The sequence below is a fragment of the Perognathus longimembris genome, chromosome 17 (assembly GCF_023159225.1).
Source record: "Perognathus longimembris pacificus isolate PPM17 chromosome 17, ASM2315922v1, whole genome shotgun sequence".
In the NCBI taxonomy this organism is placed as follows: Eukaryota; Metazoa; Chordata; class Mammalia; order Rodentia; family Heteromyidae; genus Perognathus; species Perognathus longimembris.
Genome location: NC_063177.1, coordinates 7,767,217 through 7,791,424, shown reverse-complemented (window position 1 = coordinate 7,791,424; position 24,208 = coordinate 7,767,217). Strand labels below are relative to the sequence as shown.

General features: G+C 43.6%; 1 protein-coding gene and 1 pseudogene across 2 annotated transcripts in view; one reads left to right on the top strand and one right to left on the bottom strand.

Moving 5' to 3' along the window:
* Positions 1-2,099: 2,099 nt before the first annotated feature.
* Positions 2,100-24,208, top strand: part of Pelp1 (proline, glutamate and leucine rich protein 1) — a 38,667-nt gene continuing 16,558 nt past the window's right edge. Inside the window, exons 1-6 of one of the 2 annotated variants that reach the window (XM_048365877.1) lie at positions 2,265-2,359; positions 15,427-15,450; positions 15,521-15,632; positions 15,875-15,980; positions 21,486-21,635; positions 21,770-21,841. In XM_048365877.1, the coding sequence (XP_048221834.1) occupies positions 21,507-21,635; positions 21,770-21,841 (201 nt within the window). In that variant the 5' untranslated portion in view covers positions 2,265-2,359; positions 15,427-15,450; positions 15,521-15,632; positions 15,875-15,980; positions 21,486-21,506. Of the gene's footprint in view, positions 2,360-15,426; positions 15,492-15,520; positions 15,633-15,874; positions 15,981-21,485; positions 21,636-21,769; positions 21,842-24,208 lie in introns of both variants that reach the window. The other variant, XM_048365876.1, reaches the window with a different exon arrangement.
* On the bottom strand, positions 12,035-12,424 carry LOC125365719 (annotated as a pseudogene).

Below are 24,208 nucleotides of genomic sequence, written 5' to 3'. Positions count from 1 at the left end.
AACCAACCTATCCTTGGCACAGGATTTGGCAGGGCTCACATGATGCAGGTGGGTACGCCTACTCATGGGAGGGCACAGTTTAACCTTGAACGTTTCACTACTCAGGTGGTCAAGCAGTTTACACAATCTTATCACAGCAAAGAGAAACTTCCCTGGATAGAGGGAGATCTTAGTGAAGATGGAGTGAGCTTCTGCTCTCTTTAATCTGAGATGGAGTCAATTTGACACCCCTCAACAGCCAATGATGGTGCTGGTTAGATCTGACCTCCATATTACAGTGTAATGGCATTTGGTGGGGGGGGGAAGAGCCCCTATCCCTCCAAGAGTCCACCACTCAGACAATCTCAAGTAAAAAGATGAATTTATTGGGGAAGTTCCAGATGGATTAGTCCCAGTTTCAGAAAAACATGTAACAGAACAGGACAGTGGCACAGTGACTTCCGGAGGATTTCCAAGTACCAACAAACCAATTCAGCTCCAATGGAGAGCTGAATTAGGACGGCATGGGGACGACAGACAGACTCGAACATGTGGCTTGGTGTAATGGCGCCTGAGCTTGCCTGCCCCTAAATAGGGTCAGGTCAGGGGACAGGGTCACAGGAAGCTCCCAGTTGTTAGGTTTTTAAAGTAGGTAGCTGGTAAAGGAGAACGCCATGTGGTCTTCAGGAAGGAGAGAAAAGTTTATTCTGCTGACCTGCTCCAAAGTTCAAGGTGCATGAGGTAGGCAAGAGAGGGGGGGGGGGGAATGCCTTATATGTAGGGCAGGGATGGGGAGGTGTGGCCAGGATGTGACCTCAGGGAAGGGGGAGGCAATTGCTTCCAGGTATGGGGGTTATCTGTAGCCCTCAGGGAGAGGACCTTACCAAGCACTTGACAGATTCAGCAACCTATAGGCCTGGCTTCAGGAACTCCCATTACCTGGGGATTGGGCTTCCCTCCCTATAGGAATTCAGGCATGCCCTTCAAGAATTGGTGCGCAGATTCGTGGGGGGGGGTGGGGGGGTGGGGGAGCGTTATTGTTTACAAGGACAGGGAATCTTCCTGGGCTTCTGAGCATACAGGGCTGTGGAGAGTGGAAGTGGAGTCAGCTTCTGCCCTCTTTCGCTGGCCAGATCTGACCTCCATTTTACAACAGTTTCCACATTGACTACAGTGTCTATTTTAGTGAAAACCTGGAGAACTCAGTATTGAGCAACAGAATTAAATCATAGCCTACATGATTCATGCCTACTATTCAGCTTAAAGATGCCCAAGTAGACTACGCATTTGTAGATAGACCTACACTAAGAGAAAGCATACAAGGTATCTAGAGAAGGGAGATTTCATTTTCTTGTTTTTTTGCTCCTCTAGGGGCTTGAACTCAGGGCTTAGGTGCCGTGTCTGAGTTTCTTTTGCCCAAGGCCTGCATTCTACCACTTCACTTCGGACTTTTTCTGAGTAACTTGTTGAAGGTAAGAGTCTCATGGACTTTGCTGCCCAGACTGGCTTCGGCTTCTGAGGGCGATCCCTGTTATCTCAACCTCCCGAGTAGCAAGGGTGACAGGCCGGAGCCACCGGCGCCCGGCTTCCTTTTCTATCTTATGCCTCACTAAGTTGTTTGAACTTGTTTTTCAAAGGCGAATGATCTCCACGTTGGAAATGTAGCTAATGCTGTGATTCCAGACAAAGGGGTGGTTCTTAGGTGTCACCCAGGGCTGGGGGTGGTGTGGCTCAAGCTGCAGCCTGCCAAAGCCAAGTGCGAGGTCTCAAATTCAAACTCCAGTACCATAAAAAGGAAAAAAGGAAAAAAAAGAGAAAATGGGCGTTACCGAGTCCCAATCCCCGCCACTGGTTTAAAGCGAATCTTTCATACTCTGGCGCCTTTTGTCCAGACCACGTGTTCATGACACGCCTAGGACCGCCCCGCTCCGCCCCGCCCCGCCCCTGGCCGGCTTGGAGCCAAATCCCCGCCACCGCGGCGCGCGCCCCCCACCGTGCGCATGCTCTCTGGCAGCCGGAGCCCCCTACCTGCCCCGCGCACAGGGCCGCAGCACCCTCCACCCACTTTCCCTAAAAGACGTCTGTCGCGGTGTGTTTGCGTCATCGCGCGGCGCCACGACTCGAGCCCGGGAAGATGGCGGCAGCCGTTCTTAGCGGGCCGTCCGCGGGCTCCTCCGTGGGGGCTCCCGGTGGGACCGGGGGTCTCTCGGCGATGAGCTCGGGCCCACGGCTACGTTTGCTGCTGCTAGAGAGTGTTTCCGGGTTGCTACAGCCACGACCGGGTCCCCCCGCCCCTGTGCATCCCCCAGTCCATTGGGCCCCACATTTTCCTGGGCTCATGTGCCTATTGCGGCTGCATGGGTCGGTGGGCGGGGCTCAGGTAAGTTCGCGGCTGGCCGGCCCGCGGCCCTGTTGGGAAGGTCGTCGAGGCACCTGGGCTGCGGGATTTCGCCTCACTGAAGCCTAGGTGGGGGGAGGTTCGGGGGAAGAGAGCTCAGAGCAGAACGAGGGTCCAGCTGCTACTATTCCAGTTGAGACCCACTGTTTCTCCAGGGGAAGAACAAGGCCTGTTCTCTGTGGCTGAGCTATTGCTAGTCACTGCGGAATGGATTCTGTGTGTGTGTGTGTCGGGGGACGGTGACACTCACCAGTTGAATGTTCTTCGAGTTATTGGGACACATTCTTATGGGCTCTTACCTAGGGCCTAATGACTACTAGGCATGCTCCACTTACAGACGAGATTGTGGGGAGCATAAGATGAAAATCGGGAGCTGGGGATATGGCCTAGTGTCTCAAGAGTGCTTGCCTCGTATACATGAGGCCCTGGGTTCGATTCCCCAGCACCACATATACAGAAAACGGCCAGAAGTGGCGCTGTGGCTCAAGTGGTAGAGTGCTAGCCTTGAGCAAAAAGAAGCCAGGGACAGTGCTCAGGCCCTGAGTCCAAGCCCCAGGACTGGCCAAAAAAAAAAAAAAAAAAAAAAAGAAAATCGAGTCCTCCCTTGGGACGTCTCGTATACAAATTTTAGACATTTTCTGAAGGAACTGAGTCCAAGATAATATCCTAAGGAGGAATGAGCGGAAAGGAAAGAAAATGGGATTCACGTAATAGAGGGAGTGAACAGGTTTAAAGTACACTATATAGGATTATCACAATGAACTGCTCCCTTGTACTGTTAATGTTTGTTAATAAAATGGAGTTGGTAGTTAATCAAAGGAAAGTTTGTGGGAAGGCACTGTGCTAGGAAGTAACTAAAATAAGGGCTAGAAGAGGGAGGTGAGTTCAAATCTTCATACCTTAAAAAAAGACATTTCCAGGCTGGGAATGTGGCTTAGTGGTAAAGTGCTTGCCTAGCATGCATGAATCCCTAGGTTCGATTCCTCAGTACCACATACACAGAAAAACCAGAAGTGGTGCTGTGGCTCAAGTGCTAGCCTTGAGCAAAAAGAAGCTCAGGGACAGTGCCCAGGCCCTGAGTTCAAGCTCCAGGACTGGCAAAACAAACAAACAAATAAAAAGAAAACATTATCCATGGATTCAGATATGGAGAGGGAGAAATGGGTAGAGATGAAGCTGGTAATCTGGGTAGACAGTGAACAGTAGGTTATGTAAAGCTGTGTAGGCCTAATTGAAAGATTTTTTGGACCCAAAACAGGATGTAACGTAGGATCTACCATCCATTTAGTTCTGCAAGCTAGAAATACAATTGCTATTCTAAATACTTTTTTCCTCACATACTTTCATAAGCAATGTTACCTTTTCATTCAGCGACATTGAATATTATGTTAAGATTTGTTTTTTATTTCAAGTAGGTAGATTTTTCTTTCTTTTTTTTTTTTTTTTTTTTTTTGGCCCGTCCTGGGCCTTGGACTCAGGGCCTGAGCACTGTCCCTGGCTTCTTTTTTTTTTTTTTTGCTCAAGGCTAGCACTCTGCCACTTGAGTCACAGTGCCATTTCTGGCCCTTTTCTGTAAATGTGGTGCTGGGGAATCGAACCCAGGGCTTCATGTATACGAGGCAAGCGCTCTTGCCACTAGGCTATATCCCTAGCCCAGGTAGATTTTTCTTTCAGAGAAGTCTAGTTGATATCAGAAGTGAAAGAAAGAATAGGCTTGGAGTTTGAAAAGAAAGGTCCTTTGTTTGATTGTTCTTTCTAGGTTAGTCATCAACTTTGCTTTCTCATGGGTACCACAAACTCCACAGTTCCAAAATAAGACTACCCCACCACAGGGCACATTTTCTAGCTTGGTTTATAGCAGCAATTTTCTTTCTTTCTTTCTTTTTTTTTGCCAGTCCTGGGGCTTGAACTCAGGGCCTGAACACTGTCCCTGCCTTGTTTTTGCTCACTCTGCCAACTTGAGCCACAGAGCCACTTCTGGCCTTTTTTATGTATGTGGTGCTGAGGAATGGAACTTTGGGCTTCATGTTTATGAGGCCAACACTCTTGCCACTAGGCCATATTCCCAGCCCAGTGCTGAGAATTTTCTATGTAAAATTCTAATTTTGTTTAATGCCTTTAAACATTCTTCAGTACTTGGGCTTTTTCTTTTATTCTTTTTATTTTTCTTTAGAGCCATTGTGCTTACTCTTCTCTTGGAATCCTTACTGAGCTGCAATGGGACCCTTGCCCCCAGTCTTCTCAGTTCCTAATTTGTCAGTGCCTTTAAGAAAACTTTACTGACAACTGTGATTTCTACTATTATGTTGTTTATTATACTTCATATATAGTGTATACAACTTGCCTCAATTTTTTTTGTGTGTGTGTGCCCTTACTAGGGCTTGAACTCTGAGGCTTTTTAGCTTTTTTACTTAAGGCTGGCACTCTACCACTGATGCACAACTCCATTTCCTCAAATTTGTCCTTATAAAGCAAAAATCAGGCCTGAAGGCCCTGTTTAGGGGTAGAGGACCCATCTAGCACATGAGCCAAGTGCCAGTGACTCATGTCTATAATCCTAGCTATGCAGGAGACAGATCTGAAGATCACAGTTCAGAGCCAGCCTGGGCAGGAAAGTGTGAGACTCGTGTCTCCAATAAACTACTCAGGAAAAGCTGAAGTAGCACTGTGACTCAAGTGGCAGAGTGCTAGCCTTGAGCACAATGAGGCCAAGGACAGCACCCAGGCTCTGAGTTCAAGCCCCAGGATTGGACGGGAAAAAAATTCTTCTGGAGGCTCTCTTCTGGAGCCTTGGTTCAGGTAGTAGAGTGATTGTCTAACTGAATATAAAGCCCTGAGTTCAAACACCAGTGTCATAAAAAAATGACATGTATCTGATATATATCATACATATATATCATATATACCTGTATATATCTATCTATCAGAAAGAAACAGAAAATAACAGGTGTACACTATTTTGGGCCATCACATTGTATTCTGTTTCTGTCTGTCAAGTTTAACAGTGAACATATTACCAAGTTTTCTTTTTGTGTGTGTGCTGGTCCTAGGCTGTGAACTCAGGGCCTGGGTACTGCTCCTGAGGTTTTCTTTTGTTCAAGGCTAGTGCTCCACTACTTTAGCCATAGCTCCATTTCTAGCTTTTTGGTGGTTAATTGGAGATAAGAGTCTCATGGACTTTGCTGCCTGGGTGGTCTTCAGACTGTGATCTCAGATCTTAGCCTTTTGAGAAGCTAGTATTACAGGTGTGAGTCACAGGCACCAGACTTACTATGTCCTTAAATCCTCTTCAGCCCAATCCCCCTCCCCCCCCACTCCTTTTTGATCATTTTAAAGAAAATTCTAGATATCATGTCTCCTATAACTATATTCTTTGATAGAAACAATATTTTCCTTGTTCTTATATTCCCAGGGTGTGGTACTATCTAGTTAGCTAATAACAGTAAGATGATAGTATTCTCCTGCTTGAAACTCAACATTGTATGAGGCTGTACGTAGTGTCTTCTGCTTATCCATTGACTTTATTCTTTAGGACTTCTGTTTCTCTTGACTGCTCCAGATACCCATGAAACATACTTCTAGATCATGTTGAGGCCATTGCTTGTTAAGACCTTCTGTCTTTGGAAAGTAAAAATTTCATTTCAGTATCAAATGCCTTCAGTTCAGAGGAATTTTACCTAATCACTGTCTTAAAAGAATGTAGTCCTGGGCTGGGAATATGGCTTAGCGGTAGAGTGCTTGCTTTGCCTTGCATGCATGAAGTCCTGGGTTCAATTCCTCAGTACCACATAAACAGAAAAAGCTGGAAGTGGCACTGTGGCGCAAGTGGTAGAGTGTTAGCCTTGAGCAAAAAGAAGCCAGGGACAGTGCTCAGGCCTTGCGTCCAAGCCCCAGGACAGAAAAAAAAATTGTAGTACCTTTCAGTCATTCTCACTTTATCCTGTTTTCTTTCCTATCATTTATCTCTATAGGAAGAAATTAATGTGTTATCTTTCATGTCCTGTCTTTGCTGCATGCACATTTTTAAGTTCTGTGGTTTATTACAATCACTTACTTTCGTCTTTACGTAGCAATGCCTTGTCTGTATTGAGTCTGTCTCTATTCTAGACCTACTTTGTAACTAGAACATATATTCTTGTTGATAGTCATTCTCTCTGTCTGTCTGTCTGTCTTGGGACTTGAACTCAAGGTCTAGTCATTGTCCCTTAGCTCATTTACCAAAGGCTAGCACTCTACCACTTGAGCCACAGCTCCACTTCCAGTCCCCCCCTCCCCCCGCCCCCGCCCTCATCAGTCAAGGGGCTTAAACTCTGGGCCTGGGCTCTATCCCTGAGCTCTTTTGCCCAAGGCTAGCACTCTACCACTTTGAGCCTGGACTAGCTTTGAATCACGATCTTCACATCTCAGCCTACTGAGTAGCAAGGATTACAGGCAAGAGCCACCAGCACCTGGCTCACCCCAGCTTTTTGTTGGTTAATTGAAGATAAGAATTTCATATACTTCTTACCTGGACTGGCTTTGAACGGTGATCTTCAGATCTTTGCCTCCTTAGTAGCTAGGATTACAGACTTGAGCCACTGATGCTTGGCTTTCTGTTATTTATTTATTTTTTATCGTTTGAAAGTTGAAGCAAGGGTTTACTTTAGTATTATATGACTGTAAGAAGGTAAAATGGAAAAAGAAACATTTACTGCTGCCTATGTAAGAAATGGGAATTAAAAACTCTGGATTTTACTTTAAATTCTTAGTCATTACCATCTCAGGTAGGCCTTTAAAATTTTTTTTTTGACTTTTTTCAAACTGATTTAAATCTATATTATTGACTCAGTAGGTAGTAGATTAACATTTTATGATGATATTTTATGCTTTTTTATGATTTTTAAGAAATCCAATATCATTTTACTGTGATACAGGTACATTTCCACTTTCCTAGACAACTGTTTTGTACTTTCTATTCAGAGTTTTGATAACTCTCACTTTTAGCCGATGATCTCACTCCCCATTTCACAGAGGAAGTAGAAATAGATGGAAATTGCCCCATTTACCAGGTTACCTTCATCTCTGCCCATGTTTTTTACCTTCCTTTCTGTTTCTAGTTATGAACTGTCTGTGCTCTTATTCTGTGATCCACTTATGCTTCTGGCATAGTTGGGGTGACAGGAACCACTGTGCCTCAATTTTTTTTTTTTTTTTTTTTTTTTTTTTTTGCCAGTCCTGGGGCTTGGACTCAGGGCCTGAGCACTGTCCCTGGCTTCTTTTTGCTCAAGGCTAGCACTCTGCCACTTGAGCCACAGCGCCACTTCTGGCCATTTTCTATATATGTGGTGCTGGGGAATTGAACCCAGGGCTTCATGTATACAAGGCAAGCACTCTTGCCACTAGGCCATATCCCCAGCCCCGTGCCTCAATTTTTATTGTTTGAGATGGGGTCTTTGTGAACTTTTTTGTATAGGCTAGCCTGAGATTTTCATGACCTTTGCCTCCTGAGTAATGATTACAGGCATGAGCTACCGAGCCTGGCTTTTTCTTCTTCCTTTTTTATTACTATGTTTTTGAAACAGTTTCACCATGTAAGCCTAGGCTGGCTTTGGACTTCTGATTCTCCTGCTTCAGCCTCCCAAATGCTGTAATTACAGGTATGTGCCACCACACTTTTTTTTTTTTTAAATAATGCTAGGGATTGAACTCAGGTCTTCTGTCACATGCCTAGCAAGTTCTCTGCCACTGAGCTATATGCCCTTATCCCTTGATGTTTTAAATAAAAGTGCAGGATAGTAATTCTGTAGGATGTCTTTGTGTTTTGTTTTCTGCTCTTTCGTGATTAAATTCAGGTTATATATTTTTATCAGGAATAATTCAAAGATGGTGTATCTTTTTCAGTGCAGCACATCAGGAGGCACATATTGTATTATCACCAGATTGATGATAATTTTCATCACTTGGTTAATGTACTACTTCCCAGGATTTTCCACTATAAATTTACATTTTCCACAGTAGGTGTCTTTTTTTTTTTTGGCCAGTCCTGGGTCTTGAACTCAGGGCCTGAGCACTGTCCCTGGCTTCTTTTTGCTCAAGGCTAGTACTCTACCACTTGAGCCACAGCACCAGGGTCTGGCTTTTTCCATATATGTGGTACTGAGGAATCAAACCCAGGGCTTCATGTATACAAGGTGAGCACTTTACCACTAGGCCATATTCCCAGCCCCAATCCAGTCTATGGCCAGCAGCTTCATAGGACTTTTCCTTGAAACTACGGATTGTTTACGCAGTGCCTATTTGGCAGCTGTGTTATTGTTAAATAGATACTACAGATTTAATGTATTTGAAATTGAACTCCTGATTTTCACCCCTAAAACCTGCTTGTCCACATCCTTCTTGGCAAGTGGCAACCCATCTTTCTAGTTTGCCCAAGTGAAACATCTTGAAGTTTTCATTGACCCTTTTCTATATTTTCCATCATATCTAATTTTTTTTTTGATAGGGGGTACTGGTTGTGGGGCTTGAACTCAGGACCTAGGCGTGGTCCCCAAGGTTTTGTGCTCAAGGCTAGCACTAGCACTAGCACTGAGCCACAGCCCCACTTCCGGCTTTTTCGGGTGGTTAATTGGTAAGAGTCTAACAGATTTTCCTGCTCGGGCTGCTTTGGGGCAGGCTTTGGACTGTAATCTTCAGATCTCAGTCTGCTGAGTTCTCAGCGTCCTGTGTAGCTAAGAGTATAGGTGTGGGCCACTTCTAGCCATGCTCATCCATATCTAATTTGGTGTGAAATCCTTTTGGCGCTATTTTTTGAGCATATTCAGTGTCCCCCCTACCCCTGTTCTGAGGTTCAAACTGAGTACATGGTAAATAAGCACTCCAAAGGTACATTCTTTGTGCTTGCTCTCCTCTCTTTTCTTTCTTTCTGTCTCTCAAAGGCATACTGATAACAGCAACAAAAAAAGAAGTGGGTAACAGTGGCTCGCACCTTTGATCCTGGCTGCTCTGGAAGCAGAGATCAGAGGATTGCCGTTGGAAGCTAGCAGGGGAAGGAAAGTCTGTGAGCCTCTTATCTTCAATTAACTACCCCACCCTATCCCACCTCCCCCCCAAAAGAAAAGTGGAGCTTTGGCTCAAGTCATAGAGCACTAACCCTGAACAACAACAAAAAAAGCTCAGGGACAGTACCCAGGTCCTGAGTTCAATCCCAGAACTGGCACCAAAAAAAAAAAAAAAGGCAAAAACAAAAGAAGAGTAATAAAATGGAAGCCAAGATTCAGGGGCCAGACCTTGTAGAATCAAAGAAGCAGCTGTTGACTTTTAACGTGAATAATAGAAAAGTGTGGAAGTCAAGAAAGACTTAAGCACAGAAGTAACATTATCTGCATTGGCTTGTACCTGGATATTCCTATCTTATTTCTGTCTTAACAATTTACTTATTTATGTATTTATTTATTTTTGATAAACTACAAGTTAGATAATGTTACTCTGCTCAATTCCAAACCTCCTTTAGTGCTGCAGTGCTAGGGATGGAACCCAGAACCTCAAATGTTAGGTAAATGCTCTGTTATTGAGTTACACTCGAAGCATTGCTTCTCCTTTTACCATGTTTTTAGAGTTGTGCAACCATCACCTGGATCCATTTTAAATATTTTCACTCCGTAAGAACTTTTGGTTCTTACTTTTTTCACATACTGGAACTTCTTTTTTTTTATGGCTGAATAACCATATAGATATACTACTTTGGCTTTTTTTTTTTTTTTTGCCAGTCCTGGGGCTTGGACTCAGGGCCTGAGCACTGTCTGGCTTCATTTTGCTCCTAGCACTCTTCCAACTTGAGCCACAGTGTTACTTCTGGCTTTTTCTATATATGTGGTGCTGAGGAATTGAACCCAGGGCTTCATGTATACGAGGCAAGCGTTCTTGCCACTAGGCCATATTCCCAGCCTGCAACTTGGTTTATTTTTATTTTTTAAAAAATTTTCCTCCTTTTTTTTTATTGCAACTAATGTTGCTTTACGTATAAGCTATTGTAAAGACATTTTTATTTCATTTCTGCACATATACCTAGGGATGGAATTTCTAGGTCATGAATGATTATACAACTCTTGGAGGAACTGCCAGACCTTTCTAATGTGACTGTACCATTTTACCTTTTTATTTTTTATTTTGGAGAGTTAATTCACAGCATTTTAATTCAAGTTAATCTCATTTGACAATCTGACATATTAGTTGTATGGGGGGGCACTGACATTTTCACACATAAACAATGTACCCCAATCAACATTACCCCCTCTAGCATACTCCCTACTTCACACCCTCTTCTTAAAACAATTTCAACAGGTTTCAGTGTTCCATTTTCATATATGCTTCGATCATATTCACCCACATTTACTTTCCCTACCTCTTCCCACCCCGGTCATTTTTTAGTATGTATTAGTTTTATCAAGGGGTTTTGCTATGGTAATTCAGACTAGCCTATATATTAATCATATTTGCTTTCCATGCCCAACCTACTGATGAACTGCTTTCACTCAGATTCCTTATGCTAGCTTCATAGATGGTTGCACTGTATTTTTTTTTTTAATGTTTCCTAGCTACTTTCCTTCCTTTTTCTCTCTCCCTCATCCTTCTAAAACATAGGTAGGGGGTCTTTCTCTAACAAGAACCATTGAAATATTTGTGGTACAGGTAGACAGGCTTGGGCAGCTGGGGAGAAGTGTGATTTCTTGGGCCTTCTACAGTGTGTAGTCCAGAAGATCTCACCCCAGACATGCCCAAGGGAAGGAAAGCTGTCTACCATCTGGCCTGAGAGGAAGCAGCATTGAGCAGGGACCAAGAGACCCCTCAGGCTACAAGGCTGGGTTCCAGACGCCACATGCAGGGCAGGAACTCTGGCTGGCATCATGGCAGGTCATCCCCACCTGGCTGCTGGGTATCAGCAGGTGCTCCGGGTTTCTGTGCAAGGCCCCTGTTTGGTTCTTTTTCTTTAAAGTCAAAGTGAGGTTTTTAAGGATCAGCTCCTAACTCCCAAGTGCCTAGTACATGTGTGTGGAACCCTGGTACTGAGAGAATGTTTCTTTAACTTGGTCCCAAAAGGTAGGGAGAAAATAGGGGGAAGGAGAGATGGTGGTGGTGAGTTGATTGGAAAGTGGGAGCAAAGGTGATCAATGGGCCAATATATGCTCCAGCTGAAGGCAGATAAGCACCAACACAGCCAAGGCTTGGGGAAGGTGGTCTTGCACCTTCTGTCAAGCTAGTGAGTTTGCAGAGCTAGAAAGCCAGAATCTTTTCTTTTCTGTCCTGAGGCTTGAACTCAGGGCCTGGGTGCTATCCTTGAGCTTTTCTGTTCAAGGTTAGTATTCTACCACTTGAGCCATAAGTCCACTTCCTGCTTTTTTGGGTAGTTATCTGGAGATAAGAATCTCACAGACTTTCCTGCCAGGGCTGGTTTTGAACTGTGATTCTCAGCCGCCTGAGTTAGGATTACAGGCGTGAGCCACAGGTGCCCACTTCTTTTTTAAGGAACAACTGACCTATTCAAGTTTAACCAGAGCATAGGAAAGAAAGATGCCTAATTAGAGGGTCTTAAAAAACTTATCAGGACGGGTATTTCCTAGAAAGTGGAATGACCAAGTAAACCTAGTACCCCCCAAAAGAAGAAACTGAATGTATAAATGGTGAGAGTGTACATTCAAGTGCATTTTTGGTGCTTTGGTCTATAAGCGATCAAGATGGAGAGAGATGCTATCCCAAAGAGAAATGTCTGCAGGAACCTGAGGAGCTGAGTCCGGCTATCTGTGATTCCTTTAGACCTGCACAATACCATAGCATATATAAACTCTTCCCACATGGATCAGCCAGGCAAGCCAAAACCCACTATGTAGGAGAGTGTGATGGTGGTCCACTGGTACTGTGTGAAGGGCCCCAGGAGGCTGAAGCTCTGGTAAGGTATATAGTCTGAGGCCAAAGGACAACCCACGTGAAGTAGCTAAAGGACATGGTGATGACCGTGAATCAGAACAGGCTGCCCCTCTGGAAGTAGGCGACGTTGCTTGTGGCCTGTGCCATGGTTGCAGTAGATGCGGGCAGCATGCACAGATGCTGCTGGTTCTGGTGGTGTGTCCCATTTTACCTTTTTTTTTTGCCAGCCCTGGGGCTTGGACTCAGGGCCTGAGCACTGTCCCTGACTTCTTTTTTTTGCTCAAGGCTAGCACTCTGCCACTTGAGCCACAGCGCCACTTCTGGCCCTTTTCTGCATATGTGGTGCTGGGGAATCGAACCCAGAGCTTCATATATACAAGGCAAGCACTCTTGCCACTAAGACATATTCCTAGCCCCCATTTTACCTTTTTAAGAAAAATTTTAGGGGCTGAGAATATGGCCTAGTGGCAAGAGTGCTTGCCTTGTATACATGAAGCCCTGGGTTCAATTCCTCAGCACCACATATATAGAAAAAGCCAGGAGTGCTGCTGTGGCTCAAGTGGTAGAGTGCTAGCCTTGAGCAAAAAAAGAAGTCAGGGACAGTGCTCAGGCCCTGAGTCCAAGCCCCAGGACTGGCAAAAAAATTTTACTTTATTGCTATTATAAAATGATGTACAGAGGGATTACAATTTACATGAGTCATGTAATGAGTACATTTCCTTTGTAGTCTTCCATTCCATCATTTTCCCAGTCCCTCCCTCCATCTATCTTTGAGTTTTGTAGTTCACTTTCATCAGTGTCCAGTGAGCTCCTCTGCTGCACTTTTCCCCTTTTCCCCTCAGCTCTGTATCTTCCCCCAACCCTCCCTGAGATACACATGCAAATCATTTTACCTATTTACCAGCAGTGTATGAGAGTTTGCCTTGTTCTCACTTTCCTTTGGGTCTCTGTTTAGTCTTTTTTTTTGGGGGGGGGCAGTCCTGGGGCTTGAACTCAGGGCCTGAGCACTGTCCCTGAGTTTCTTTTTGCTCAAGGCTAGCACTCTACCTCTTGAGACACAGTGCCACTTCCGACTTTTTCTGTTTATGTGGTGCTGAGGAATTGATCCCAGGGCTTCATGCATGCTAGGCAAGCACTCTACCATCAAGCCACATTCCCAGCTTCCTTAAATAGTCTTTTAAGAGAACACTTTTTCTACCTTTTCTTCTCCTTTATTCTGCTTTTCCTGCAGCACCTAGCACCATCTGACATTCTATTTGCAGAGTGAGTGTTCTTTATTTGAAATGTCTCAGACAAGTGTTATGGATTTGAGTTTTATAGGTTTGGAATAATGAGATGTCTTGAGAATAGTGTTCAAGCCTAAACATGAAATTCATTTTTTGCTTTTTCGTATACACCATAGACATATAGCCTGAAGGAAGTTTTCTATACGGTTTTTCAGTTTTATGGTCAAAAAAAGTTTAAGTACATTAAACTCAATATTTTAGGTATGAAGAAACTTCAGAAGCAGTTGTGGGACTAGCAAGGACTAGGAATGAGAAGCTATTCATCTGAGTGGCTTTTTCAGATGTTTCTCTACTCCTTAACATTTTTGTTTTTGAAGTCTCCCTTTATTTCTTGTTCTGTTAAACATACATACTACTGTCTAGTTCTTCTCTAGTAATCCCTTCACACATCTTTCCCTGTCCTTTATGGTCACTTCTGTAGTGTTAAGGCCATCCTTGTCTCTTCTATCGTGTGAGTATGTGTGGTGTAGGTAAACATACTTGCTTCTTTATTCTTACCACTCTTGCCTATGGATGTGTCTGCAGACTTCTTCTTTTATATTTCACAAAATATCTTTATATCACAAAACAAGAAACAACAAAAACCTCATAGTGGGAAATGCATGTAGGTCTTGGACTTATGTGGGACATAGCAGAGGATCTCCTGTTGACTAGTTTGGCCCCTGCACCTGCATTTTATTGTCCTTTGTGAACAGGCTTGTGTGTATTTAGGAATTCTAGGTTTTCAGTGAAGACACATGACCACCAGGGGGAGTTAAGAGGAGCTTCCCCCTCCTCCCCCAGGGGATAATGAATAAACAAATGTTTTGACTTTAATCCAGCATATAAGGTCATATATGGGTTTTCCATTTGTGTCATGTCAGTTCTCAAAATGTTTTTGGTTTTGAAGTATTTTGGATATTCTGATAAGGGGTATTCAACGTGTATTTCATTAATTTGTGTCCTCTTAAAAATAAGCTACCAGACATCCAAAATAATGTTGCATATCAAGTAGGTGTAAAGTAAATACTTACTGAATAAATAAATGGACATTTAAATCTATCAGAGTAGGGACCTTATTTTTTTACTCAGCTGTGCTTTCCTTCACCTGACCCAGTGAGTAATGCTATAATGTATGTTTAGAAAGAATGAGTGAGGGCTGGGAATATGGCCTAGTGATGGAGTACTTGCCCCATATACATGAATTCCTGGGTTTAATTCCTTAGCACCACATATATAGAAAAAGCCAGAAGGGGTGCTGTGGCTCAAGTGGTAGAGTGCTAGCCTTGAGCAAAAAGAAGCCAGGAACAGTGCTCAGGCCCTGAGTTCAAGCCCCAGGACTAGCAAAAGAAAAGAATGAGTGACACATACATCTTGAGAGGAGTCTAGCCCTTTGGGTGGTGGCAAGGGATAATTAAAAAAATGTCTTTCATAGGCTCCCACAGCATGAGGAAAGGAAAGGATTGGAAGGAGAACTCTGACTAGATCTGTTAGTACTCTTAGAGCTTTAAGAACAGGAGGAAAAGATGATGTTTGAGGTTGAAGAAGATTAGCAGATCAGGGTAAACACACCAAGCACCAGGAAAGCAGCCTATGTACATCCGTGCTAGGTGTTCTCCAGGGAGATCCAGGCCAAGCAGATCCATTATTGAAGTCTGGTGGGGGGAGGAGTGGGTTGTTTTCTGTTAGCTCTGGTTTGGATGAAGTATGGAGGCAAGGGTCAGATAAGAGAACTTTAGGAAAGGCTGCTATGATACAGGCTAATGGCCTTGTAGAGGGATGGTGGAGGAGGTGTGACTATGGAAGGGCAGGGACAGAAAGGATTGGAGGTTTTCTTTCATCTTTGATGACCTTACCTGACTCACTCTCTTTTCTTTCCTCTAGAACCTTTCAGCTCTTGGGACATTGGTGAGTCTCAGTAATGCACATCTTGGTTCTATGAGAACTCGGTAAGTTTTTAACCCTGTTTTTTCTTCAGGGGGATGTTCCCTTAGGAATTGGGCTGCCTGTACATCTGTCGTTCCATTGTCACCCTCGTGGATTCAAGAGATTTCTCCATTCCCAAGAGGATGGGGAGTTTCATTCTTTTTGTGAGTTCACTTGAGTTGAACCCACTCTTCCCAGTTTCCAAGTTTCCTATTTCCCACTGAGATTGTCTCTGCTTCCTTCTTTCCTTGTCCACACCTCACTCCAAGTCAGCAGGTAGAAACTGTAGTTAGTTTTGGGATGAGGTTTTATTAATATAGCCCAGGGAGAATGAAACAGCAGTCAATAGGTTTCCTTTAAAGTCTCACCTCCTCTCACTTGTCATCACTCTCCTCTTGCTTCTAAGGTTTGAGGGCTTGTGTTTGCTGTCCCTGCTGGTAGGGGAGAGCCCCACAGAGTTGTTCCAGCAGCATTGTGTATCCTGGCTTCGGTGCATTCAGCATGTGTTGCAGGTAAGGGGTCAAACACCTTCCTTCTCCCAACCATGCAATCCTCCATCCTGGGTCTGGCATTTTCTTTGTGGTTTGGACATTTTCCACTCTGGGAACAGAATGATTTAGAAGCAATTTGCTGGTAGTGAGAGGTAAGCTTCAAACAGAGGCATTCTTTTAAACTTAAAATATTTTTGTCCCATGACTTATTTTTAACTGATCCGACCTTTCACAAACTAAATTGATAGTTTTACTTATTCATTAGCTTTGCTAAGGAATGGCATTTCTAAAGTTCCTTTTTTGGGTGTTGTGTGTGTTTTGGGGCCAGGCATTGCTAAAAGAGATATACATAGGCTGCTTTTGTGTTGTTTGGAATCTAGCACAGGGGTTGGGACATTTTATCCATAATGGGAGTGTTTACAGAAAGTAAATGTTTTAATAAAGCAAGTGTTTCTTTCTGTTTTGTGCCATTACTGGCATTTGAACTCAGCCTCACATTCTTCCTTGTTTTTTTTTTTTTTTTTTTTTCTCATGGCTGGTATGCTGTTCATGGGTCCTTTTGATGGCAGACATCATTTAGGAAGTGACTCATGTCTCCACTTCTGACTTTTTGCTGGTTAGTTGAAGATAAGATTCTCATGGACTTTTTTGCCCTGGTTAGCTTTGGACCCTCATCTTCAGATCCTAAACTGAATAGCTAGGATTATAGGCATGAGCCACGATTGCTCGGCTTGTATATTGTTTGCTTTCTTTCTTTTTTGCCATTCCTGGGGCTTGAACTCAAGGCCTCAGCACTGTGCCCGAGCCTCTCTGTGCTCAAAGCTAGTGCTCTTATCAATTGAGCCGGAACGTCAATTCCAGCTTTTTCTTAGTAGTTTATTGGAGATAAGAGTCTCACAGACTTCTCTGCCCAGGCTAGCTTTGCACTGCCATCCTCAGATTTTAGCCTCCTATGTAGCTGGGATTACAGGTGGGAGCCACTGGCTCCTGGTTTGTATAGTTTTCTTTTTTTGCCAGTCCTGGGCCTTGGACTCAGGGCCTGAGCACTGTCCCTGGCTTCTTCCCGCTCACCTGAGCCACAGCGCCCCTTCTGGCCACTTTCCATATATGTGGTGCTGGGGAATCGAACCGAGAGCTTCATGTGTAGGAGGCAAGCACTCTTGCCACTAGGCCATATTCCCAGCCCTGTATATTGTTTTCTGTTGCTTAGAAAATGTAAAAAAATCATGCTTAGCTTATGGGTCACACAAAATCCAGCACCCATAGACCATAGTTTTTTGACTTTTGTTCTAGTAGAAGAATTTTTTTTAAGTATGTATTCATTTTACAAGGTGCGTTTAATTGTATAATTTTCATACATGCACCTTGACTGAAGTCATCCCCTCTGCTATTCTTCCTTTTCCCTGTCCCCCTTCCTTAACAATTTCAGCAAGGTTTATTATTCTATTTTCATATGTGCAAATAAAGTTACTTTGGTCATATTCGTCCTTATTCACCTTAACTCTTAATGGGGTATACTTGTAACTGAATAATGATACAAGTGGATGTAAAGTAGCAGACTGAGATTGTTTGCTCCCTCCCTTCTTTCCTCTCCCTCCCACCCCCCACGCCGCTCCCCAGTTGTAGGGCTTAAATCTGGGCCTGGGCACTGTCCCTGAGCTCTTTTGCTCAAGGCTAGTGCTTTATCACTTTGAGTCACAGCTCCACTTCTGGTTTTCTGGTGGTAAACAGACTTGGCTGCCCAGGCTGCCTTTGAACCACAATCCTCAGATCTCAGCCTTCTGAGTAGCGCTAGGATTATAGAAGTGTGTCACCAGCACCTGGCTCTGAAATAGCAAGAGTTCTCTGAAAATAGAAGAGAATCTGATCATACTTGGGGTGCTATGGATATGGCTTTAGTGTTTAGTAGAAACCCTTCTAGTAAGTACAGCCTGATATGGCATGACTGCAAGTTACCAGTGTCCCTGTGCAGCTGCCAGGGTTCTGTAGTGGGAACTTTAGTTGGTGTGTCTTACAAGGGAAGAGTCTTAGGCATTCACAGTTGAAAGTGAGGATAAGAATGAGATTATCAAAGTGAGTCCTTACTGTATGGACGGAGCTTTTGCGTGCGTGTGCATACACACACCAGTCCTGAGGCTTGAATTTAGGCCTGGGCATAGTCCCTGAGCTTTTTCTTTTGCCAGTCCTGGGGCTTGAACTCAGGGCCTGAACACTGGCCCTGGCTTCTTTTTGCTCAAGGCTAGCACTCTGCCACTTGAGCCACAGTGCCACTTCTGGCCTATTCTATATATGTGGTGCTGAAGAATTGAATCCAGGGCTTCATATATAGGAGGCAAGCACTCTTGCCACTAGGCCATATTCCCAGCCCCAGTCCCTGAGGTTTTTTTTTTTTTTTTTTTTTTGCCATCCCTGGAGCTTGCCTCAGGGCCTGAGCACTGTCCCTGGCTTCTTTTTGCTCAATGCTAGCACTCTGCCAGTTGAGCCATAGTGCCACTTCTGGCCGTTTTCTATATATGTGGTGCTGGGGAATTGAACCTGGGGCTTCATGTATACAAGGCAAGCACTTGCCACTAGGCCATATTCCCAGCTCTCTTGAGCTTTTAAGAAAAGCTCAAGGCTGGCACTCTGCCACTTTGGGCTTTTTGGTGGTTAATTGGAAATGTGTCTCATAGCCTGTCTTGCCTGGGCTGGCTTTGAATCTGACATTCAGACCTCAGCATCCTTAGTAGCTGGGCTTACAGAGGTGAGCACTGGTACCTGGCTGGACTGACTTTTAAGGCTGAGATCTGAAGATTTCATGGATCTGTTTGGTCAGGTAGAGGAGGGTGCACTTGCTAAAGAGATCAAGGCTAACACAGTACTCAGAATTGTGGGCTGGGTAGAATCCAGTGGAAGGAGAAGGGGTTGGATTGATTCCTGGGAATGAGTACTTGAAAGAGGGATGAGTTGTTTCTGTTTGTACTCATATGAGGTGGAACAAGACAGATGTAGAGTTGTTAATTTAACAGTTGTACAGCTAGTTAAAGTATTTTTGCTAGAATATGGGCACTGGAGATAGAGAGGCTTGGGATGGGGAACACATGGAAGAAGGGGAATGGAAGTAGCAAAGATATGAGATCTTTTTAAGATTTTGGTTATATTGATAAGGGAAAGAAATATGATAATGGGATTTGGTAGTGTAGTTCTGTGTGGGCTCTAGAATGAATTTTTTTTTTTTTTTTTTTTTTTTTTTTTTTTGGCCAGTCCTGGGCCTTGGACTCAGGGCCTGAGCACTGTCCCTGGCTTCTTCCCGCTCAAGGCTAGCACTCTGCCACTTGAGCCACAGCACCACTTCTGGCCGTTTTCTATATATGTGGTGCTGGGGAATTGAACCCTGGGCTTCATGTATACGAGGCAAGCACTCTTGCCACTAGGCCATATTCCCAGCCCTCTAGAATGAATTTTGAGATGGGAGTATGTTGGGAATGTGTAAATGTTGTTGAAAATTCACTTGGGATAGGAAGAGAGCTGGTTGAAGAGTGAGCAGAAGGATAGGAGTCATATTTAAGTCATGATGGAGGGATTGTCCCTGGATAGGAAGGTGTACTTGATTTAGGGAAGGAGGAAGGAAGAAGAAGGCAGTTTTGAAGATGATTCGGTTTTCAGGTTTGGGAATGAAACACCAAGGCATTTCCTAGCTTTGTACTTCAGTTTTTCCTGCTAAGTTGTAGGTAAGATGGTACAGAGCTGATGGTGGAGAAGTTGGGACTTAGAAGTTCAAGGTGGCATGAGTCACCTGGCCCCCCCTTTTTTTTTTTTTGTGCTGGTACTAGAACTTGAACTCAGGGTCTACTATTCTTGCTCAGTTTTTCTACTCATGTCTGGCAGGCACTCTATCACTTAAACAATACCTCTACTTCCTGCTTTTTGTGTGTGTACTGGTTCTGGGACTTACTTGGGGCCTGGGCACTGTCCCTGAGCAATTCTGCTCAAGGTTAGCACTCAACCACCTGAGCTACAGCTCTGCTTTTGGCTTTTTGTGGTTAATTGGAGATAAGAGTCTCTTGAACTTTTCTTACCTGGGCTGACTCAAACCATGATCCTCAGATCTCAGCCTCCCGGGTAACTAGGATTATAGACGTGGCCACCAGCATCAACTACTTCCTGCTTTTTGCTAGATAAGAGTCTCACAGACTTTTTGCCCTGATTGGCTTTAAACCTTTATTTTCAGATCTTAATTTGGTGAGTATTCTTTCTATGGCCTAGTGGCAAGAATGCTTGCCTCTTTTTAAAATAAAAAAGTAAATTTCGTTTATCTTTTTGAGACAGTCCCCTTATGTTGCCCAGGCTGGGCCTAAACTTCAAGTTATCTTCCTACTTCAGTCTCCTGAGTAGTTAGAACTCTAGATGCTGTTCTGTGTACTCTCATTTCTTTGGTTGACACATGGCCTTATCTGAAGTAGGAGATAGGTACCAAGTACTTTTCCTAATGTAGGTGTTAGCTTTCCAAGTCTGAAATCCACATTGTTTTTTTTCTCCATGATGTCTAACATAGGTGTGAACTCAGCCCAGAAATTTGGGACAGTTTTGTTGTACTTGAGCATTATTTTTCAGTCTGAAAAGTATCCTTCATATTTACCAGGAAAAAATGTAGTATGAGAGGGAAAAACAGAAGTCTGGAGATCGTCCACTTAGATCTTGCAAGTTGTAACTTGGCTACCTCTTTTCTCAAATAAATTCTTAGGATCTCAGATAGCCTTTTATTTAAAAATTATTTTTATTTTGGGTGCCAGTGACTCATGCCTGTAATCCTAGCTACTCAAGAGTCTGAGATCTGAGGATCGCAGTTCAAAGCCAGCCTGGCCAAGAAAGTCTGTGAGACTCTTATCTCCAATTAACAACCAGAAAACTGGAAATGGTGCTGTGGTTCAAAAGCTCAGAATCAGTGCCCAGGTCCTGAGTTCAAGCCCCATGACCAACCAAAAAAGTTTATTTTTATTTTTTGTGGTGCTGGTGCTTGGTCCTAATGCTTACTAGCCACTATACTATTGGACTACATATACTACTATCCTATGCTAGCACTATACTATTGGATTACATCCCTATTTTCCCATATGTCCTTGTTACTAAAATGTTTACATCTGTCCTTTTTTTTTGGGCCAATCTTGGGCCTTGAACTCAGGATCTGGGCACTGTCCCTGAGCTGCTTTTGCTCAAGGCTAGCACTGTATTACATGAGTCATAGTGCCATTTCTGGCTTTTTCTGTTCATATGGTGCTGAGGAATCAAACCCAGGGCTTCATGCATGCTAGGCAAAAACTACCACTGTAAGCCATGTTCCTTTCTATAGACAGTGCTAATCCTTTTGGGTCTTCCATATTTTCTTTTGCCCTTTTTCCCCCTAAAGCTAGTAGGTTTGATAGTAATATTGACATTAGCTGTGGTGTTTCTCAAGTAGGCTGTTATACTTCCTCTGCCTGTTGTATTTCCTCTGCCTCTTGGTGACAGTGATGGTGAGGCTGACAATATGGGCATTGTTGCTTTTAGTCCCAGGACTCACCACCCACCATGGAGTTGGCTGTGGCTGTCTTGAGGGACCTGCTGCGATATGCAGCCCAGCTTCCAACGCTGTTCCGGGACATCTCCACCAACCATCTCCCTGGCCTTCTCACCTCTCTGCTTGGCCTCAGACCAGAGGTGAGAAAGGAAGTGATTGGGAAATAGGATTGAAGAATGGGAAGGCAATGGAATCAAGAGGGGATATGAGCTAAGTTGGAGGAATATGGAGTCATTGATATTGTTGGCTTCCCGACTTTCTATTTTTCCCACAGTGTGAACTTGCAGCTTTGGAGGGAATGAAGGCTTGTATGACCTATTTTCCTCGGGCTTGTGGTTCTCTCAAAGTAAGTATTTGTGGAAATTCCTGTTTTCACTAATATAAGCCATGATTGCTTGTTTAACACAGATTCCATTTCTGATATTTTAAGCACCTATTTTGACAATTGTAATGATGCTACCTTGAAATTTTATTTAATATTCACAGACAAATCTGAATTAAGTCACCTGCCAAAGACCAGCAGAGATTGGAACCTATCTTTGTCTGAGGCTAAGTCCCAGACTGTAACCTATAGACTCCTCTTTCTACCCTGCTTTCCCTGAATCTCTAGAGCGGTCCTGCCTATTTTTCTACCATTCTATCTTACTTTGTACTTAAAGTCTTAACCTCCCCGTTTTCTTCAGGAAACCTTCCTGGCCTAAAACTTCTCCAACACTTCTTTTTTTTTGCCAGTCCTGGGGCTTGAACTCAGGGCCTGAGCACTGTCCCTGGCTTCATTTTGCTCAAGGCTAGCACTCTACCACTTGAGCCACAGCACCACTTCCAGCTTTTTCTGTTTATGTGGTGCTGAGGAATTGAACCCAGGGCTTCATGTATGTGAGGCAAACACTTTACCACTGGGTCATATTCCCAGCTCCACTCCCCAACACTTCTTTATCTTTTATATCCTTGCCTTAACTCTCCTCCTATCATGCACCCCAGTGTGCCAACAATGACCCATGCAAGGTACAGCAGGACCCTACAGACAGGATGTATGTGGGGCAGGTGATGAAAGAATTTCATCTCCATTCTCAAGGAGCAAATCTCAAAGCAGTAACAGTTACAGAATCATTGTTGTTTGCCATGTAATCGGATGCCAGATGTACCTAAGAGCCAGCAGGCATTCCGCTATAGCTTAAATTTCTCTTTTACTTTGTTATACTCATTGGTTGATGAGCCAGTGTGCAAATAAAATTACTAAACTAGAGAACCAGAATTTGTGACATATTAATAACTTTTATAGCTGAACACTGGTGGCTCACGCCTGTAATCCTAGGTACTCAGGAGGCTGAGATAGAGAGGATTTTGTTTGAAGGCCACCTTGGGTAAAAAGTTTGCAGGACCCTGTCTCAGCACAACAAGCTAGATGTGGGCTGGAAATGTGGCTTTATGGTAGAGTGCTTGCCTAGCATACATGAAACCCTGGGTTCGATTCCTCAGCACCACATAAATAGAAAAAACTGGAAGTGGTGCTGTGGCTCAAGTGGTAGAGGGCTAGCCTTGAGCACAGAGAAACTCAGGGACAGTGCCCAGGCCCTGAGTTCAAGCCCCAGGCCCAGAAAAAAAAAATAAACTGGATGTGGTGGCATGCACTTGTCATTCCATCTACTTAAGATGTGTAAATAGAATTGTGGTTCAGAATAGTCAGACAAAAAGCAAGACAATTTTTGAAAAATAACTTGAGCAAAAAAGGGCTGAGAGTATGCCAGTATCAGGGATTGAAGGCTGCAGTCTATGTCTCATGGCATCTTCTTGAGTTTCGTAGCTTTCCTTGTTTTGTGTTGTGTCTCCCCCCCTCCCCCCCCCCGCCCCGGCTTATAAAGCCAGCTCAGTTCTACTCTCTCTCACCTCCATATTGTTCGCTTCTGGACAGTTCAAGTTTTGGACCTAGGTTATTGTTTGCCTTGTATTTTTCTTTCTTTCTTGACTATAGAATCTCTTTGAAAATAGAAATTGGTTTTTCTTTCTGTATTGCTAGTGCTGTGTTCTTATCTTTTTTCTGCCATGAGCCCCTTCTCAGCATAATGTTCCATTTTCCCCACATGGTAATGATAGAACTTAGGGCCTCACACATTGCTATTATTTCATTCCCAGTCCCCTCAGTAATGTTTTTATTTTTATTTTTTTGATTAAAATTTTTATATATATATATATATATATATATATTTTTTTTTTTTTTTGCCAGTCTGGGCCTTGGACTCAGGGCCTGAGCACTGTCCCTGGCTTCTTTTTGCTCAAGGTTAGCACTCTGCCACTTTTGAGCCACAGCGCCACCTCTGGCCATTTTCTATATATGTGGTGCTGGGGAATCGAACCCAGGGCTTCATGTATATGCGGTAAGCACTCTTACCACTAGGCCATGGTCCTAGCCATATATATATATATATATATATATTATTTTTTATTATCAAACTGAATTACAGAGAGGTTACAGTTTCATACATTAGGCATTGGATACATTTCTTTTTTTCTTTTTTTTTTTTTTTTAGATTATAAAAACTTCCTCTTTAATCAAGTCTTGAAACAGAACAGGTTTCTTGAATAAAATGGAAAGTTTCCAGTACATTGAGAGATAAATCCACGAGTCACTATACATACAGTACCCACTAGGAAAAAACAAAAAACAAAAACGGGTTTACCCAATCCCTGGTACAGCCATGGTCTGGTTCGTGTT